Consider the following 15,936-nt stretch of genomic DNA (forward strand, 5'->3'; position numbering starts at 1 on the left):
AAATGTGAATGGATTAAATGCTCCAACCAAAAGACATAGTCTGGCTGAATGGATACAAAAACAAGACCCCTGTATATGCTGTCTACAAGAGACCCACTTTAGACCTAGGGACACATACACACTGAAAGTGAGGGGATGGAAAAAGATATTCCATGCAAATGGAAATCAAAAGAAAGCTGGAGTGGCAATTCTCATATCAGACAAAATAGACTTTAAAATAAAGACTATTATTAAAGAAAAAGAAGGACACTACATAATGATCAAGGGATCAATCCAAGAAGAAAATATAACAATTGTAAATATTTATTCACCCAACATAGGAGCACCTCAATACATAAGGCAAATGCTAACAGCCATAAAAGGGGAACTTGACAGTACCACAATAATAGTAGGGGACTTTAACACCCCACTTTCACCGATGGACAGATCAACCAAAATGAAAATAAATAAGGAAACACAAGCTTTAAATGATACATTGAACAAGATGGACTTAATTGATATTTATAGGACATTCCATCCAAAACCAACAGAATACACTTTCTTCTCAAGTGCTCATGGAACAGTCTCCAGGATAGATCATATCTTGGGTCACAAATCAAGCCTTCCTAATTTTACAAAAACTGAAATTGTATCAAGTATCTTTTCCAACCACAACGCTATGAGACTAGATATCAATTATAGGAAAAAAAATGTAAAAAATACAAACACATGGAGGCTAAACAATACGCTACTAAACAACCAAGAGATCACTGAAGAAATCAAAGAGCAAATCAAAAAATACCTAGAAACAAATGACAATGAAAACATGATGGCCCAAAACCTATGGGATGCAGCAAAAGCAGTTCTAAGAGGGAAGTTTATAGCAATACAATCCTACCTCAAGAAACAAGAAAAATCTCAAAAAAAAAAACCCAACCTAACCTTACACCTAAAGCAATTAGAGAAAGAAGAACAAAAAACCCCCCAAGTTAGCAGAAGGAAAGAAATCATAAAGATCAGATCAGAAAGAAATGAAAAAGAAATGAAGGAAACAATAGCAAATATCAATAAAACTAAAAGCTGGTTCTTTGAGAAGATAAAAAAATTGATAAACCATTAGCCAGACTCATCAAGATAAAAAGGGAGAAGACTCAAATCCATAGAATTAGAAATGAAAAAGGAGAAGTAACAACTGACACTGCAGAAATACAAAGGATCATGAGAGATTACTACAAGCCACTATATGCCAATAAAGTGGACAACCTGGAAGAAATGGACAAATTCTTAGAAAAGCACAACCTTCTGAGACTGAACCAGGAAGGAATAGAAAATATAAAGAGACCAATCAAAAGCACTGAAATTGACACTGTGATTAAAAATCTTCCAACAAACAAAAGCCCAGGACCAGATGGCTTCACAGGCGAATTCTATCAAACATTTAGAGAAGAGCTACCACCTATCCTTCTCAAACTCTTCCAAAATATTGCAGAGGGAGGAACACTCCCCAACTCATTCTATGAGGCCACCATCACCCTGATACCAAAACCAGACAAAGATGTCACAAAGAAAGAAAACTACAGGCCAATATCACTGATGAACATAGATGCAAAAATCCTCAACAAAATACTAGCAGACAGAAGCCAGCAGCACATTAAAAGGATCATACACCATGATCAAGTGGGGTTTATCCCAGGAATGCAAGGATTCTTCAATATCCGCAAATCAATCAATGTAATACACCATATTAACAAATTGAAGGATAAAAACCATATGATCATCTCAATAGATGCAGTAAAAGCTTTTGACAAAATTCAACACCCATTTATGATAAAAACTCTACAGAAAGTAGGCATAGAGGGAACTTACCTTAACATAATAAAGGCCATATATGACAAACCCACAGCCAACATCGTTCTCAATGGTGGAAAACTGAAACCATCTCCACTAAGATCAGGAACAAGACAAGGTTGCCCACTCTCACCACTACTATTCAACATAGTTTTGGAAGTTTTAGCCACAGCAATCAGAGACAAAAAAGAAATAAAAGGAATCCAAATCAGAAAAGAAGAAATAAAACTGTCACTGTTTGCAGATGACATGATACTATACATAGAGAATCCTAAAGATGCTACCAGAAAACTACTAGAGCTAATCAATGAATTTGGTAAAGTTGCAGGATACAAAATTAATGCACAGAAATCTCTTGCATTCCTATACACTAATGAAGAAAAATCTGAAAGAGAAATTAAGGAAACACTCCCATCTACGATTGCAACAAAAAGAATAGAATACCTAGGAATAAACCTACCTAAGGAGACAAAAGACCTGTATGCAGAAAACTGTAAGACATGGATGAAAGAAATTAAAGATGATACAAACAGATGGAGAGAGACACCATGTTCTTGGATTGGAAGAATCAACAGTGTGAAAATGACTCTACTACCCAAAGCAATCTACAGATTCAATGCAATCCCTATCAAACCACCAATGGCATTTTTCACAGAACTAGAACAAAAAATTTCACAAGTTCTATGGAAACACAAAAGACCCCGGATAGCCAAAGCAATCTTGAGAAAGAAAAAAGGAGTTGGAGGAATCAGGTTCCCTGACTTCAGACTATACTACAAAGCTACAGTAATCAAGACAATATGGTACTGGCACAAAAACAGAAATGTAGATCAATGGAACAGGATAGAAAGCCCAGAGATAAACCCACACACATATGGTCACCTTATCTTTGATAAAGGAGGCAAGAATATACAATGGAGAAAAGAAGGCCTCTTCAATAAGTGGTGCTGGGAAAACTGGACAGCTATATGTAAAAGAATGAAATTAGAACACTAACACCATATGCAAAAATAAACTCAAAATGGATTAAAGACCTAAATGTAAGGCCAGACACTATAAAACTCTTAGAGGATAACATAGGCAGAACACTCTATGACATAAATCACAGCAAGATCCTTTTGGACCCACCGCCTAGAGAAATGGAAATAAAAACCAAAACAAGCAGATGGAACCTAATGAAACTTAAAAGCTTTTGCACAGCAAATGAAACCATAAACAAGATGAAAAGACAACCCTCAGAATGGGAGAAAATATTTGCAAATGAAGCAACTGACAAAGAATTCATCTCCAAAATATACAAGCAGCTCATGCAGTTCAATATCAAAAATCAAAGAACCCAATCCAAAAATGGGCAGGAGACGTAAATAGACATTTCTCCAAAAAAGATACACAGATTGCCAACAAACACATGAAAGGCTGCTCAACACCACTAATCATTAGAGAAATGCAAATCAAAACTACAATGAGATATCACCTCACACCGGTCAGAATGGCCATCATCAAAAAATCTACAAACAATAAATGCTGGAGAGGGTGTGGAGAAAAGGGAACACTTTTGCACTGTTGGTGGGAATGTAAATTGATATAGCCACTATGGAGAACAGTATGGATGTTCCTTAAAAAACTAAAAATACAATTATCATATGACCCATCAATCCCACTACTGAGCATATACCCTGAGAAAACCATAATTCAAAAAGAGTCCTGTACCACAATGTTCATTGCAGCACTATTTACAATAGTCAGGACATGGAAGCAACCTAAGTGTCCATCGACAGATGAATGGATAAAGAAGGTGTGGCACATATATACAATGGAATATTACTCAGCCGTGAAAAGAAACGAAATTGAGTTATTTGTAGTGAGGTGGATGGAGTTAGAGTCTGTCATACAGAGTGAAGTAAGTCAGAAAGAGAAAAACAAATACCATATGCTAACACGTATATATGGAATCTAAATAAAAAATAAAAAATGGTTCTGAAGAACCTAGGGCAGGACGGGAATAAAGACACAGATGTAGAGAATTGACTTGAGGACATGGGGAGGGGGAAGGGTAAACTGAGATGAAGTGAGAGACTGGCATGTACATATTCACACTACCAAATGTAAAATAGATAGCTAGTGGGAAGCGGCCACATAGCACAGGGAGATCAGCTCAGTGCTTTGTGACCACCTAGAGGGGTGGGATGGGGGGGTGGGAGGGAGATGCAAGAGGGAGGGGCTATGGGGATATATGTATACATATAGCTGATTCACTTTGTTATACAGCAGAAACTAGCAGAACATTGTAAAGCAACTATACTCCAATAAAGATGTTAAAAAAAAAAAAAACACCTAAAAATTATTTAGGTGGCCGTGTTGCCAGTCGTTTTCTTCACGGCTTTGGAGTTATGTTGTTATGCGTCAGCATCACCTTTCCTGAGATTCTAGAATATCCACATACATTTTACCCAATACTTTGATTGTTTTGATTTGTTATCTTTAGATCTTTAGTCCATCTGGAATTTGAAATAGAGCTCTAATGAATTTTCTAATTAATTTATTTATAATTAAATGTATAAAAGTTTTCTCCAGAATCATTCATTGGGGAGCCTTTTATTCCTCCACTATCTGGAAATGTCATCACTATCACATGCTATACTTCCATGTACACGTCTGTTTCCAAAAATTCTAATTTTTTTCCATTAATTATTTCCTGTAGCTACATTGGTCCTATGCAGCTTTAATTATTTTAGTTTTATGTAGTGTATTTTTATATCATTGATATCACTACTCAATTGTTTTCCAAATGTTCCTGGCTACTGTCGTGCGTTTTCTTTTTTGGATTCCATGATCTAAAACGTCTACTTCCCAAAATAATGATTGAAATTTTCAGTTGACTTTATATAATAATTAGGAGAGAATTGGTATTTTTACAAGATTAAGTCCTCATAACCATGAATACAATATATCTTTTAAGTCTTCTTTTATGCCTCAGCAAAGTTCTGTAGTTTTTGTTTTCATACTGTTTTTGCACATTTAAGTTTATATCCAGCTGTTCTGTAGTTTTAGTGCTATTTTAAATGGGATTCTTTTCCATTACATTGTCTAATTAATGATTGATGGTATGTAGGATTAATGACACAGATGGCCACCCTACTGAGTTTTCTTATTTTGTTAATGTTTGTTAATAATGTTTTCAGCCAGTTGTTTGGGATCAGCAAACTTCTTCTGTGAAGGGACAGATAGGAAATATTTTTGGCTTTGCAGGTCATAGGAGCCCTGTTGCAGCTACTCAAATCTGCCACTGCAGTGTGGAAGCAGCCGTAGGCAATAAAGGAATAGATGAGACCATGTTCCAATAAAACTTTATTTACAAAAACAGGCTGCTGGCTGGATTTGACTACTGGGCATGGGACAGGGTTTGCTGAATATTCCAAGGATGCAAATATATTGTATATGAATAATATGCTTTTCCTTGTCTCCAAAACAGTGGATTTCAGAAGAGTGTTGAATAATAGACATGATAAAAGTCACTCTTGTCTTGTTCTTATTTAAGGTGTTGGTATCTCACCATTAAGTTCAATGTTTCTTTTTAAATTTTTGGCAGATATTTTTACCCAGTTAAAAGTGTTTTCATCTATTCCTAGGTTACTAAGAGATTTTAACAGCAGTGTGATTGAATGTTAGCAAATGCCATGTATCTCTTAATATTCACATCTTCCCTATTACTTCTTCATGAATATAAACAAAATATCTTATAATGAACTGTCCTTGAATTCATGGAAGAAATGATTCCATTTCCTATATTTCATTAAGGATTTCTATATCTACATTCATAAATGAAGCCATAATTTTCTTTCTGTAATATTTCTTTGATTTTTTTAGTACTATTCTAACTTCTGTAGAATGAACTGGGAAACTTCCCATCTTTTTTTATGTTCTGAAATACTTTAAATGATATCAAAGTTAACTATTCTTTGCAGGTTTGCTGGAACACCCAGAAATTATTTGGGCGTAGTGAACTTTTTCAGTGACGGGCTCTGCCATTTCCATCTCCTCTGTTATTTGGTCCTCCCAGCACCTCTTTGTCCCCGATGGCTAAAGCCTGTGTGCTGCGTGGGATCCATTCCACTTAGACTTGCTCTTGTGGAAACTGGTCAGCTGAGTGGATGTGAGAGCAGAAGAAACCTGTCATAGGTTAAAATGTCTCCCCCATTTCTGCTTGAGTTCCGGAACGGTTAAATTATACAATAAGGAAAGACAGAGGAGAAGCAGAAAAGGCAGAAAAGGCAAGCTCTTCTTTAGAGATAAAATAACTGGTAAGGAGAGGTCCTGAGCTGTTCCGGAGTAGAAAAGAGGGCGGGTACCCCTCCAACTTCTACTTCCACCCAGAGGGAGCAGGGCTGGATTTTTTTTTTTTAATTAATTAATTTATTTATGACTGTGTTGGGTCTTGGTTTCTGTGCGAGGGCTTTCTCTAGTTGCGGCAAGCGGGGGCCACTCTTCATCGCGGTGCGTGGGCCTCTCACTATCGTGGCCTCTCTTGTTGCGGAGCACAGGCTGCAGACGCGCAGGCTCAGTAGTTGTGGCTCATGGGCCTAGTTGCTCTGCGGCATGTGGGATCTTCCCAGACCAGGGCTCGAACCCGTGTCCCCTGCATTGGCAGGCAGATTCTCAACCACTGCGCCACCAGGGAAGCCCAGGGCTGGATTTTTTAAGGGCATCGTTGGTTCAAGGAAAGAAGGGATTTTGCACTTTGGAAAATTTGATGGGCATTTAAGGCTCTTGGAAACCTTGGGCTTTCCACTCCCTGCTGAGTTGTCAGGTCCCCTTTGCTGGGGCCACACCAGCTTCAGCTCCAGGTGTTGGGGACCCTGGGTTGTAGTGTTCTCTAGCTCCCTCCGCCTCACCACCCTCGGACCCCTGGATACATCCTTTCCTGGGGGCGGGGTAGGAGGTAGGCAGAGCCCCCCTGCAGCCTGCCCTCTCTCTTCATGCTCAGGTGCTGGGCCCCTAGGGATTCCTTGCCCAAGTGGCCCGGCCGCCAGCACCTTCACAGTGCAGACCACCTGGAGAGGTGGGGGGCCGCCTGCTGTGCGTGGGGCTGAGCCACAGGTGAGACAGAGTGGCTCCCATCTGTCCTGCCCTGCGACCTGCACGTGTGATGTGCCTTGACGGGACAGCTTTGTGCTTGGGCTCATCAGGGCTAACTTTCAGGAATGGAGTAAAAGATGTAAAGGATGTATTTTTGTTTTCGTTAGAACCTAGTGTCCAGGTTTTCTAGCTCGGTGTCCAGGGCAGGAGGAAGAGGCTGCAGGCAGAATCAGTGGCGGGGCCTCAGCGTGGACCCGGCCGTCCTTGCACTGTTGAGTCTCCCAGGGCGCCATGCCTGCCTGGTGGGCCGGAGGGCGAGGCTCCTTCAAGGCACACATTTACAAACTACAAATGGATGCCCACGGGCTCTTTATTATATTTTGTTTACTGTGTTTTTGAGGCCAGGGCAAAAATTAGATGTGATCTTAACGGCTTTTCTACCCAAGTTTTTAAACGTCCTTTCCCGGGTGTGAAGGAAGGAACGGGATGGCCTGGAGGACGAGCCAGGATACGACACAACCTGGAGAACTGGCCTCAGGAGGACTTGCCCACGCCCTGAACAAGCGGAAAACCCAGGGAAGAACCGTCTACCCATCTTTTTCAGACCCTCCTATTCTTGGGAAAGCTTTTCTCTCCCCAGAGAGCTGTGATGACTTGGCCTTTGTGATTCCAAAGGCAGAATCCCTTCAAGCTGAAACCCCACGTGCACTGAGCTTCAGCTAGGGTTCCGGGGCGGGGTGGGGGGAGAGCGGGGTGCTGCTGCGTTTGCCCTGAGGGGGGGATGGAAGCCACGACCTTCCCTTGGGGGCGACATTTCAGGCTCCAGGCAGCCGGGGCCCCAGCACTGTCCCTGTCTGCCTCACCCTTCTCTCCGTGAGGGTTCAGCCCTGATGGAAGGCGGGGAGCTCTAAGAGGCTCACCTCTCCCAGGGCACCGAGCACACCAGGGGCTGGGGGCTCTGGAGGCCAGGGAGGCCTGGGGGTCCCACAGCGACCCGGAGAGGTCCCTGGACCCGCTTCTGCTTCCGGAACCTGACGTCCTGCTGCCACCTGAACGACAGCTCCCCCTCAGCCTGTGTTGCACGTGGGTGATAAGTGATCTTCGGGGTGCACCACACCAAACAAAGCTGCGCCTCCCCTGGGAGTGATGGGCGTCTACGCGGCCAGCATTAGGGAGCTTGTGACACAGGGGGGGCCTGGGCGGTGGCCTCGGGAGGGTGGGACGGCTCCAGGTGACTGCCGCCTCCTGCCTGGGTGCTCCCTCCCACCGCCCGCTGCCCCTTACGGCCAGTTCAGATGACAAACCTCCTCCAATTCCCTGAGCCGTTCAAGGATTTAATCTCAACACAGCCTCTTCCCTCAGCGCTGCTGGTTTCCTGCACGGGCGAGTGAGGAAACGGCTCAGGGCGGGCGGGCAGGTCTTCCCCGTGGTACGGGGGGTGACGGGGAGAGAGTGGGAGCAGCTGGGCCCGACGCCCTAGCACAAGGTTGTGGTTCGTGAACGTCTCTGACTTTCAGTGTTTATTACGGAGCAGAGTCACAACCACAAACTTCTGGTGTCCTGAGGAAACGCAACCTTGCTACGGACTCTTCCGCAAGGAGGCCTGTCTCTTGGAGGACATCTGGGAAGGGGAGATCTTGGGAGGTGTGCCCTGCACAGCACGGCATTGAGACGGCCCCACTCGCTGAAGCGTATCAGGCCCTACGGTGTGGACGGCGGAGCGGGGAGCCAGGGGGCAAGAGGGCATACGGTAACTCTCCGCAATTTCTCCTCAGTTTTGCAGTTGTTGAAACTAAAACTGCTCTAAAAATAAAGTTTATTAATGAGCGTTAAAAAGTTGCCAGGAAAGAACATCCACAGTAGGTCAGATATGGTTAATAACTAATATCAACACTGCATTAACAAGAATGCGATATTATTTTTTATAAGGTAAGTATGAGTAACGAACAATGAATAGTATACATCTAATTTTTTAATACTCCATATACAATCAACATGCTTTGATCAACAGTGTAAACCATATAAAAGAAAACCTTGCTTTCCATTTGTACAAATATTGCTTTCATCATAGCAAAACTTTACAATGTTAAAACGTACCATATATAGAGGCTATAAAAAGTATTGCTCGTTTCAAAACGAAGTTATTGGTGTCCGAGGCTAATCAGTTACATCATCACCTCTAATATCAGTCATCAGATCCATAGCATGTCTTTGTTTCCAAGAGTTTATATTATACAGCAAGATTACTCTAGCCAAATTAAGTCAAAAGGGTTTCTTTTTTTTAAAAAAAACAAACAAGTAAACGCAGCTAAAAATGTGTAGTTTTATCTACCAGGTGATAGGGTGGGGATTTTTAGTACTTCTGCTGGCAATTCAGATAGGAATGTGTAATCTCGGAAGGCATACTGTGCTTGTGGAAGAGAAAATAGTACTAACTGCTTCAGTTTTTATCCCAGATATAATATATATAAAAAGAAAAAATAAGACGTGTTTCTTAAAGCAAGCATCCTCTCGTTGGCTCTGGTTTTTACAAACGCCATCCAACTACTCATGCAGTCTCCTTGCCGGCTCCCTCTGCAGCTAACTGCTTCCTTTCTCGCTGGGCAATAAAGGATGCACGGCGGCTCCAGGCAGGGCAGCCAGCTGGTTGCACAAGCAGCAAGGGTGCTCACGATCAGCCCACTTTTAATGGAAGACATGGAAAACGGGGGTCTGTTCTGTATTTCCTCTTCATCGATTGGTTTGGCCCTCTCCCCTCTAGTGCTTGGGCACGTGCCCTGGACCCTCCCCGTCCATCCAGGTTCCTGACCCTCAGCGAGTGATGCTGGGTTTTTAAAAAAAATTAATTTATTTAATTTATTTATTTTTGGCTGCGTTGGGTCTTCGTTGCTGCGCACGGGCTTTCTCTAGTTGCGGCGAGCGGGGGCTACTCTTCGTTGCAGTGCGCAGGTTTCTCATTGCGGTGGCTTCTCTTGTTGCCGAGCAGGGGCTCTAGGCTTGTGGGCTCAGCAGTTGTGGCACGCGGGCTCTAGAGCGCAGACTCAGTAGTTGTGGCGCACGGGCTTAGTTGCTCCGCAGCATGTGGGATCTTCCCGGACCAGGGCTCAAACCCGTGCCCCCTGCATTGGCAGGTGGATTCTTAACCACTGCACCACCAGGGAAGTCCGATGCTGGGGTCTTTGTGCTTGGACTTCTCTCAATCCTCAGGTGTCTACAACTGCAGAATCTGCCTGCAAGTCCACACACCTGTGGCTAATCCCTAGGCTGGTGGTTCTCAGCCTTGGCTGAACGTCAGAATGATTTTAGGAGCTTTACAAAGTATAAATCCTGGGTTTCGCTGGCCTGAGGCACGGCTGGGCCTCAAGATTTTCAAAAGCTCCCCCCACGATTTCACTGTGCAGCCGGCGTTGACAGCCCCATCCCTAGGGTGCGGGAATGGCTTAGTTTGGAAGACCGTTGGTGGCATTCATCTAACATGCTAAACATTATTAGGGCTCTGCTGGTATTTCTAGTCTATATTGTAATCGCATATCAATTGTAAATACAAAAATAAAATACTTTGCATCAAAGTCAGATTGGGATAGATAAACCAACAAAGTGCTCCGCTATTGTTTTTCTCACATTTACAGGGTCCCGTTGGCAGATGGGTGGAGTACGGCATGCAGTTGAAGTTGTGTCTTAGTTGTAACAGTGATTCTTTCCCACTGAATTGCGCCAGAGTCAAATGAACCTCCTTCAGACCAAGAAACTATATGTGCTTTCCACCTTTTTCTCACTTTATAGATATAAAAACGAGTCTCCTCTTCATCAAGACGACCTAACCTAGCTCTGCAATGATGTTGTGCCTTTTTATGAGAAAGAAGAGAATTTTCTCTTGTTTCATTCAAATCCCTTTAAAAAAAATTTCAGTTTCAAATTTTGATTCTCTTGCAGTTTTTCTAAAGTAAGCTATTTCTTTTAGTAGAAAACTGAGTTTTCCTATAAATATACCTTACAAAGTTCAGTGCTCAAAAAAGTTACAAAAATAGGCTTACATTTAAAAATCTTGTTGGAATGTGTCTTCAATAGTAAAAAATCTGTGCTCCTGATACAGCCGGTGTGATTGGTGAAAGAGGTAGGGGTTTCTATTCACTAAGGTTCTACAGCCCCAGCAAAGAAAAAACAAAGATCATTACATTGTAATAATGCGCTCGTCATCAGGAAAGAAATGCAGAATAGATGTTAAGGGCAATTTCAACAGCTGTCACTCTGGGTGAGCAGCTCATTCCCTGCAGCGGGAGATGGATTTTTCTAATACGTCTTAGAAAATGAAACTGTCCAGGGCTTTCTCAAGGCTCAGATTTGGGTATCTGCCACTTTCAGGATGAGTTAGCTGCTGGTGACAAGGAATTAGAGGCTTCTGGAATGGCCACCAGTGGCTGGGTCTGCAGGCACACCAGGGACCGCGGGGTCGTTTTGGCCCTGCCTCAGGAATCTCTTCCACACACACAGTTTCTCTGATTCTGCCCTGAGTTGCGGGCACGGTGTAGACGCCTAGGCTTGTACAAGGGAAGGTGACCTTAGAGATGAGGGTTTCAACTCTGGTTGCCCATTAGAACCACATGGGGAGCCCGTAGAATTCCCATTCAGTTGGTCCTTTTGAGCTCACAGGCGGTCCTGGCGGGCAGCAAGGGTGAGAACCGCGAGTCACTGAAACCCAACAGCCGCATCCTACACGCTGAGTGCGCCGTGAGCGGGAGGCCGTCAGCCCAAGGCTGAGTCTCCCCTGCAGAGCCTTTCCTTTACACGGCTGCTCCCCAAACTCTGGTGCTCGTCAGAGTCACCTGGGGGAGCTCTGAAAATCCCTGGGCCCAGGCTGCACCTGAGACAAATTCAGACCCTTTTTGGTTGGGACCCAGGAGACTCCCAAGGGCAGCCAGCCTGAGAACCACTATCGTTGTGCTTCTGCAGTTCACGGTTCATGTATGTCTGCAGTTTGGGCGGGGGAGGGCTAAAGCTCAAAATTAAGAACTTTCAACAAATACCTAAGCCTTATCGTCAACTGGAATGCAACCTGCTGTCTCCACCGCTGTGCTCCTAGTTGTAAAATCAGTGACAACTTGGACCAGAGCAAACCTAGAGTTTGGAAGATTCATCTCTGTCTTCCTGAGGTGACAGAACAATTTTTCGTAGAGTGTGACTATGGGGACTCCTTAAAGATTATGTGAGAAGATGTGTGTAAGGCCCACTGGACAGCTGACCCTGGAATGACTCAGGTTGGGGCGCTGACCCTCTGAGCAGTGGACCCGCCAGTAACTTTAGTAAGTCGGCGCTCTGGAGCCTCCGGTTCTTTATCTGAGGATTCAGCCAACGGGGGCTCGTGTAGAACTGTCACGTTCACTAGTGAAAAAATCCACGTCTAAGGGGACCCGCACCCATATGTTGTTCAAGGGTCAGCTGTAAATGTTAGCCTCTAACTCTTACTTCCCCCTGACCTGTTTCCAAAGGCCTGGTCTGGGGCTGGGCCATGGGGAAGGGTTCCAGGGATGGCTGGGGAGGAAACAGAAGACAGGCTCTCTGTGGGACCTCGGGGCCTGGTGTCAACTAGGAGGAACCAAAGGGGTGAGCGTTAAGCTTTGAGGTCCAGCCAGTCAGAGCCAAGACGTGGGAATCCTGGAGCCCTGGGAGCCCCCCCTCCTGACTGCCCAGGGACCCCCGGGCTGGACTCAGGCTCTCTTGGGCTCTGAAGCATCTACAGGCCCCCCTGCACCTCCCTGGACAGACACAGTGAGACCATTTTGGCAAACACAATCTTTAAGAGAATTTAGCAGCTACATTTTACGCAGGAAAACTGAAATACAAAGAAGAAAAAACTTGAATAGTTCTCGCTGTTTTATTATGTTAAAGTATTTCAAATTACAAAAATACTAGGATTTTACTGCTACAATTGGACCAGCATGTCGTGGTCCTCCCTCACCATCTGTTTCCTGACAAATAAGTGACAGCAGAATGTGAATCGTTCTGTTTCTCAGTGCTGGATAAATAGTGGGCTAAAGTATTTATGTTCTGAGGTGAATAAATAATGAAAGTGGTTTACTGACAAGGACATAAAATTTCAGATTCTTAGGAGATGTTGTTTAATCTTTCCTCGAATCATTTTCAAATCCCCCGTGGGGACGGACCCGAAGGGCCCTTGGGGAACGTAACTCCCAGGCCGGAAGGGGCAGTGGGCCTGTAGACCGGCTGCATGAGTGGTTCCTGTGGCAGATGCTTTCGTGGGTGACACTCCCTCTGCTGGGAATGCACTTTCCATTTTCCAGTGGCTGACACCCTGGGGGGTCTTTTAACCCAACTCCACCACGGCTCCTCCAGGACCCGGTCCCCCCTTACGCCCTGCTTTGTGCTGTCACGGTGCTGGGCTGACATGTCATGTCTGGCATCTGTCATATCGTTTTAAGGCTGGTATTTGTGAGTCAATTTTCTTCGCTAAATTGTGAATTTCGTGGAATCACGGATTATGTTTTATTTATCTTCAGTACCTATGCCAGGCTGGTAAGGTGTTCAAGGGTATTTAGAACACGATGTGATGGAATTGAATATAGTGTATATTTCCATTGAGACAAAATAAAATACTTTGGTAACAAAACTGGGGCCCTGATCCATCTGAGTCAATAAATAAAAGCTAAAGGAAAATCGTGGATGTGGGATGTGGGATGGGCGGCTGAAAATACTGTCTGAAACATTTCTTCCTGGCTGCAGTGGATGCTGAAGAGTGTTTATAACACTGTCTACAAAGAAGTGTGTTAACAGTCAGGGTGCGGGGACACAGCTGAGAAAATGCTGGTGTCCTAAGCAGCAGGTCCTCCAATTACAGGGAGTTATTTTAAGGGGAAATTGTTTTCTTCTTCTCACATGCCTATAGATGGTATGAAGGCAGTATCATCAAAGTCAAATTTCATATTTACCACCTGAATTCCACACGACACAAAATGCTGTCTCTAGTCTAAAACGTGCCAGCAGTGGTGAGGGCGAGACATGTCTGCAGAGCTGCCCCAGAGCCTGGACCCTTCAGCTCACCAAGGGCGAGGAGGAGCTTCGGGGGCAGCTTACCGGTGAGGAGCAAAGTACCCTTGGAGTAAAAAACCCTTGAAGTGAAATAAAAAGAAAACTATCTTCCATGAGTAGCTTAAACAAATTTTTTTTTTGTCGGGGGGAGCTCAAAGTTTTAATCGCAGCTTCGTTTTTGCAGTCTCCCGATACATGCCTGTCCCCTGACCCCCAAAGGACTTGATGTATTTCCTCTGGGACTCAAATTTGGGGGATTTGTTCCTTTTTTGCACTGTCATTCCATCTCAATTAAAGGCAACTGGTCTGAATGCTGACGAATCAAATATGAGCTGATCTTGGTTACCGTCTCCTCCTGCTGACAGGGAAAGCATACTGAATTTCAAAACAATGGAATGGAAAAGAAACAAATCTAATACCTGTAATTAGAAAACACTGGTCAACCAATGGAGAGTTAAGTACCATGGAGACATTTACATAAAAGTAAGTCTGAGGAAGAATTCTACCCCCTCTGTTTCTTCCTTGCCCAGGAAGAGTTCAAAGTGGCTTATCCTCTTGCACCTGCCGTGATTTGATATAGTACCAATCGGGCCTGCTTAGGATCCAGAGGACTGGTTCGTTATTCAACTGTCTTGCAATGGAAGAGTCTCCAAGCAGAGCCAAGGGAATCAAGTGTTAGCTGGAAGACTGACCCTTGCTTCTTGGTCACAGGTGGGCCTGGGTCAACTCAGTGCCACAGGTGCTACGAGCAAGATTTTCCCTCATTGGAAAAGTCCATTAAGAGCAAAATCAATGACAATTAAAACCGCAGAGGTCCCCAAGCAATAAAACTCCTTAAACATATTTAGTGTTTTTCAAATATACCTCATTGAAAGGTGAACTTCTGCCCAAACGGACAACATTCTTTCTGGATGCCTTTTGTGGAAGCCTCACAGTTTGAAGACAAAGGAATGTCCCTGCAATTCCCCAAAGTGCATCCGAGTCGGGGACACTTGTTGGCTGAAAGATGGGCTGATCACGGCAGATGTGGCCAAACCAGTCCACGGGTCCAAGAGTGAACGTGAGTATGGCTGGCAGGACTGAGTAGCTGCCGTGGCTTGGTCCTGGGGGCTGAAGGGGCTGGAATTTTTAGGGCTGAGGCCATCCTCCGTGGTCAGGCCCCGGTAAGGTCACTGCCTGCCGGCGCTGCCCTCAGGTATTCCGCATTTTCAGCGGCGGGACCCTTAAAGATGCCGTTTGACTTGGCGTCCTTGGGAAGGAAGGCCTGCTGGTAGTCAGGGTTGTCCAGGTTAATCTGGTGACCGCCTTTCTGCGCCCAGAGGGCAGGGCCGTCGAGCACACCGCTGGCGCAGGCGGGCTGGGCGGTGTTGAGATACTCAGGGTTGCCCACGGCATTGCTGTGGGAATTCTGGTAGTGAGGGTCTCTGCCTGGAGCTGGGTTTAGAGGCTGATTGTGATAGACGGGGTTCTGGACAGAGCCCGCGGGCCTTTTGGGAATCGACTGGTTTACGTATTCTGAAATTGAAAAGAAATCAGACGTAATCAGCAAAGCATCGTCCTAAGCAGGATTCCACGGCTCATTCCGAACCCGTGAATATTCTTCAATGAGGCAACGGATGACAGAAGCGGGGAAGCCTGGGGAGACGACTCTCTGGCTAAAATAAATTGTGTTCTTTTCTGTCCTTCTCAAAGCAATGGGCACGTTTATCTTTTGCTAATTTAAAGTTCTCAGAGGACAGCCTCCCTTGAGGGTGTGCGTGCGTGTGTGTGTGTGTGTGTGTGTGTGTGTGTGTGTGTGATGGTTGGGTCTGTCTGGGGATAAAGCTTAGATTAGGCAAATACATGTTTCACAGGCCAAGAACGGAGCCAGGAGAGAGAACAGAGATCAAATGTGTCACACACCCACCCACACATGCTCACACACTCACACATGTATATCTCTGCTGTTTGCTTCAAATTCTAGAAAATGTGCAGATTCATTCTAAAGAC

At 44.5% G+C, this 15,936-nt stretch overlaps 1 protein-coding gene and 1 long non-coding RNA gene across 5 annotated transcripts in view; one reads left to right on the forward strand and one right to left on the reverse strand.

The window, feature by feature from the left end:
- Positions 1–12,629, forward strand: part of LOC118900496 — a 39,879-nt gene extending 27,250 nt beyond the window's left edge. The window contains exons 3-4 of the long non-coding RNA XR_005021164.1: positions 8,438–8,653; positions 10,687–12,629. This is a non-coding gene — a long non-coding RNA (uncharacterized LOC118900496). The remainder of the gene's footprint in view (positions 1–8,437; positions 8,654–10,686) is intronic.
- Positions 12,630–12,761: 132 nt separating this feature from the next.
- Positions 12,762–15,936, reverse strand: part of EGFR (epidermal growth factor receptor) — a 192,274-nt gene continuing 189,099 nt past the window's right edge. For 3 of the 4 annotated variants that reach the window (XM_036862891.1, XM_036862890.1, XM_036862892.1), the window contains exon 28: positions 12,762–15,462. In XM_036862891.1, the coding sequence (XP_036718786.1) occupies positions 15,101–15,462 (362 nt within the window). In that variant the 3' untranslated portion in view covers positions 12,762–15,100. The remainder of the gene's footprint in view (positions 15,463–15,936) is intronic. The other variant, XR_005021163.1, reaches the window with a different exon arrangement.

Source organism: Balaenoptera musculus, chromosome 9 (genome assembly GCF_009873245.2).
Source record: "Balaenoptera musculus isolate JJ_BM4_2016_0621 chromosome 9, mBalMus1.pri.v3, whole genome shotgun sequence".
NCBI lineage: Eukaryota > Metazoa > Chordata > Mammalia > Artiodactyla > Balaenopteridae > Balaenoptera > Balaenoptera musculus.